This window comes from Musca domestica, unplaced genomic scaffold, assembly GCF_030504385.1.
Source record: "Musca domestica strain aabys unplaced genomic scaffold, Musca_domestica.polishedcontigs.V.1.1 8, whole genome shotgun sequence".
Taxonomy (NCBI): domain Eukaryota; kingdom Metazoa; phylum Arthropoda; class Insecta; order Diptera; family Muscidae; genus Musca; species Musca domestica.
The window spans coordinates 8,230,899-8,234,549 of NW_026712409.1; the positions used below are offsets into that span (position 1 = coordinate 8,230,899).

A 3,651-nucleotide genomic window follows, 5' to 3' on the forward strand; every position below is an offset into this window, starting at 1 on the left:
AGCATTTTAAAATAAGCTATTTTTCCTCTTCAAATATCTGCAATCAAAACGATGCTAAAAACCCCGAAATGTTGATATTTAAGGAGTTATGAGCATTTTAAAATAAGCTATTTTTCCTCTTTAAATATCAACCCCGAAATGTTGATATTTAAGGAGTTATGAGCATTTTAAAGTTGGCTATTTTTCCTCTTTAAATATCTGCAATCAAAACGATGCTAAAAACCCCGAAATGTTGATATTTAAGGAGTTATGAGCATTTTAAAGTTGGCTATTTTTCCTCTTTAAATATCTGCAATCAAAACGATGCTAAAAACCCCGAAATGTTGATATTTAAGGAGTTATGAGCATTTTAAAGTTGGCTATTTTTCCTCTTTAAATATCTGCAATCAAAACGATGCTAAAAACCCCGAAATGTTGATATTTAAGGAGTTATGAGCATTTTAAAATAAGCTATTTTTCCTCTTCAAATATCTGCAATCAAAACGATGCTAAAAACCCCGAAATGTTGATATTTAAGGAGTTATGAGCATTTTAAAATAAGCTATTTTTCCTCTTTAAATATCAACCCCGAAATGTTGATATTTAAGGAGTTATGAGCATTTTAAAGTTGGCTATTTTTCCTCTTTAAATATCTGCAATCAAAACGATGCTAAAAACCCCGAAATGTTGATATTTAAGGAGTTATGAGCATTTTAAAGTTGGCTATTTTTCCTCTTTAAATATCTGCAATCAAAACGATGCTAAAAATCCCGAAATGTTGATATTTAAGGAGTTATGAGCATTTTAAAATAAGCTATTTTTCCTCTTTAAATATCTGCAATCAAAACGATGCTAAAAACCCCGAAATGTTGATATTTAAGTATCGTTTTTTCGATGACGCACGTTTTGGTCCTGTCAAATGATATATAGCCTCTCTAGCCATATGGCTGAGGGTATAAAAAACGTTAATAGTGTTTTGCTTTCGCCCTACAAAAAATAGACCCAAAGATTTAATGCATATGAAAATTGGACATATTTATAGGTGACATTGGCTTACCTTCTTAAATTTGACTTGAATTTTGATTTTCTAATATCGAAGTTTGCAACGAAATTGCCAAATATTCATCCTATTGTCATACGAAACAAAAAAGAAATTAAAAATAAAGTGAATCTAGTCTCTACAAAGTCAATGGGGTTTACTTACAATTTAAAATTGAGTGGTTCACTTATGTTGGAACGCATATTTATTCTTGGGATTTTCAAAGCTTAACTTTTAATTTTGCATATTTGTTTTCTAATCCTAGGTGAATTATCTTGCCATTGCAATACTTTAGAAAATTCCATTTTAAAAATAAAAGTAATAGTAAGTAACCTAAATGAGTTGCGAAATTTCCTCGGCCACTAGCTAAATATCGTCTTGCAGCAGTTGTTGTTGTGGCCTAAACAGAGTTCTTCATGAATTATTTGTTAGTCCAGCCAAATTATCTGTTGATTCAGATTTTACTTGCAAAGTTGAGGGTATCAAAGAGGCAGGTATGTTAAGGGTCTGTAAAGAAAAACAATTATAAATTGTATAGATTTTATAAAGTTTTTTTTTTTTCATGGAAATACCTTTCCCGGACATGCAGCCTCATATTGATGTTTCAGACTTTCCATTTCATAAATGCAAGTCGATAATGCAGTACGCAATTCACACAACAATACCATGTCTGAACGTAATTCATTAAATGCATTGCAAATATCCTCTGTGGGTGGTGGTGCGGGATCTGTGAAGGGGGAACGGAATAACAATTATCCTTCCAAAATGTTGTTTCTTGCACTTCACTTACCAACTTTAAACTCTTGTATGGCCTGTTCCAACGCCTTTACCTTGCGTTGTCCAATGTTGGCGGGTAATTTCATTTTTTGTGATCGCAGCGATACCCCCGAACCCCGCAGATCGGCAAACTTTATGCCACTGGTGCCCACTTCTATGGCATTAACAACCGAATCCACCTTTGATGGCCTGGGTTGATGATGTATCTTCTTTTTATGCAATTTCTTTTCATATTTACGTGCATTTTGGGCATTTGTGGCAGCATCACCCTGCTGATCGGCCTGCGAAATCAGTTTCTGCAGATCTTGTGTCTTACGCTCCCTTTCCTTTTTACGCGCCTCAATTTTACGCAATTCATTTAGCAGATTTTGTTCCTCCTTCACCTGTTGGCTGGTGCGTTCAAAGAGTTTCTTCAATTGATCTTTGCGTCGTCGCTCGTGTTCTATATCAAAGACGAAGGGTTTCTTGTCGCCAGCACCAGCTCCATTGCTGGCATTTTGTCCCTTGGCCTTTGAAAGGATGCCAATTACTTCGTAGTAGCGTTCCTTGAGGTCTTCGACACTTTTCAGGCCAAACTGCACGCGATCCCAACGATCAGCCATGATTATGAAACGCAAATCGAACCTACAATGTTGGACAAATTAAAAAAAACCGATTGAATGTAAATGCATCTCTTCTCCCACCTCTTGGCCAAATCAAACAAGTGATCGGTCTGCTCCTTTGACCATTTCTGTGTATTGGTCTGTAAATGTTGATTATATTCCGCCATGGTGTACTGGGGTATTTCCAATTGTTTGTTAAACTTGGCAAAGGGATATGGAATATCCTTCTGTTCATCGTTTATCCTACGCCAGTGGTGAAATACAGCACCATCGGTACGTGCTGGATTTGAAAATGGTGCCCATTCCCATTTCCGTACCTTTTTCATACCCAAGCGAGCCTTGACTTGTTTGTACCCCGAGCCAATGCCCAAGGCAGTATCTGTGGGCAACAATGGTGGGGCATCTTTGTTGTCGTTGTATAGCAGGGCAAATACCTCACGATTCATGCCCTCCGGACGTTTGGAGGCACCTTTAGTTCTGTAAAAATGTAATGGTTACAAATTATACACCATTTTCATCCAATCATGCTTACTTTTCAAAGTTCCTCTTTTTGGTGGCCAAAAATGAGTCCCTGGTTATTTCTGGTGTCGCCGGACGTTCAATGTCCAAAATATCCCTTACATCCGTTGTCATTTTGTTAATTTTTTTGTGTTTTTATGCCAAGAAATTAATTAAATAATTAATTAATTAATTTTTTAATTTTTGTCTGACTTTGTCTTAGAACGACGCCACTACGAAAACACACGAACAAAGGTCACTGCACTATGGCAACACTGAAAAGAAAGACAGCACAGAGAGAAAATCGATAATAAAGATGGGAGTTAAAAGGGAAAGGCCGACAACACAAGTGGAATCAAAACAAAACGGCCGACAACACAAGTGGTTTGAACACATTCACCAAAGGGGCGCGGAACCAGTTTCGGTTATGCGAATAACCGACTAGATAATCGCTTGTCAACACTGCACTATGGCAACACTGAAAAGAAAAGAAAGACAACACAGAGAGAAAATCCGAATAAAGATGGGAATCAAAACAAAACGGCCGACAAAATATGTTGTTGAACTCATTCACCAAAAGAGCACGGAACTAGTTTCGAATAGAGATAGGTAAGTAGACTTCCGATTAATCGAATAATCGACTTTCTGAAGCTCTGAAACTCGAATTCGACTATGGACTTGGGTTCCTGTTCAGCTTATGGTCTGTTCCAGAACTTCAAGGATGTAAAATTTTTTAATATGATAGCCAATTTTCCC

At 36.8% G+C, this 3,651-nt stretch overlaps 1 protein-coding gene across 1 annotated transcript; it reads right to left on the minus strand.

Moving 5' to 3' along the window:
- Positions 1 to 1,185: 1,185 nt before the first annotated feature.
- Positions 1,186 to 3,113, minus strand: LOC101896906 (DNA methyltransferase 1-associated protein 1). Its single transcript, XM_005174760.4, has 5 exons — positions 2,930 to 3,113; positions 2,479 to 2,874; positions 1,809 to 2,419; positions 1,591 to 1,745; positions 1,186 to 1,525 (listed from the first exon to the last, which is right to left on the minus strand). Exons 1-5 carry the CDS (start codon positions 3,028 to 3,030, stop codon positions 1,433 to 1,435), a joined length of 1,356 nt encoding a protein of 451 aa, XP_005174817.2. The 5' UTR covers positions 3,031 to 3,113; the 3' UTR covers positions 1,186 to 1,432.
- Positions 3,114 to 3,651: the final 538 nt, after the last annotated feature.

What these genes read in the sequence shown, in the direction of transcription:
- LOC101896906 (XM_005174760.4), bottom strand. Translation starts at nt 3,030, where the DNA reads ATGACAACGGATGTAAGGGATATTTTGGACATTGAACGTCCGGCGACA. An exon ending in AAAAAGAGGAACTTTGAAAA is followed by an intron (nt 2,875 to 2,929) that starts GTAAGCATGATT and finishes ACATTTTTACAG; the next exon opens with AACTAAAGGTGCCTCCAAAC. An exon ending in TTGTTTGATTTGGCCAAGAG is followed by an intron (nt 2,420 to 2,478) that starts GTGGGAGAAGAG and finishes CCAACATTGTAG; the next exon opens with GTTCGATTTGCGTTTCATAA.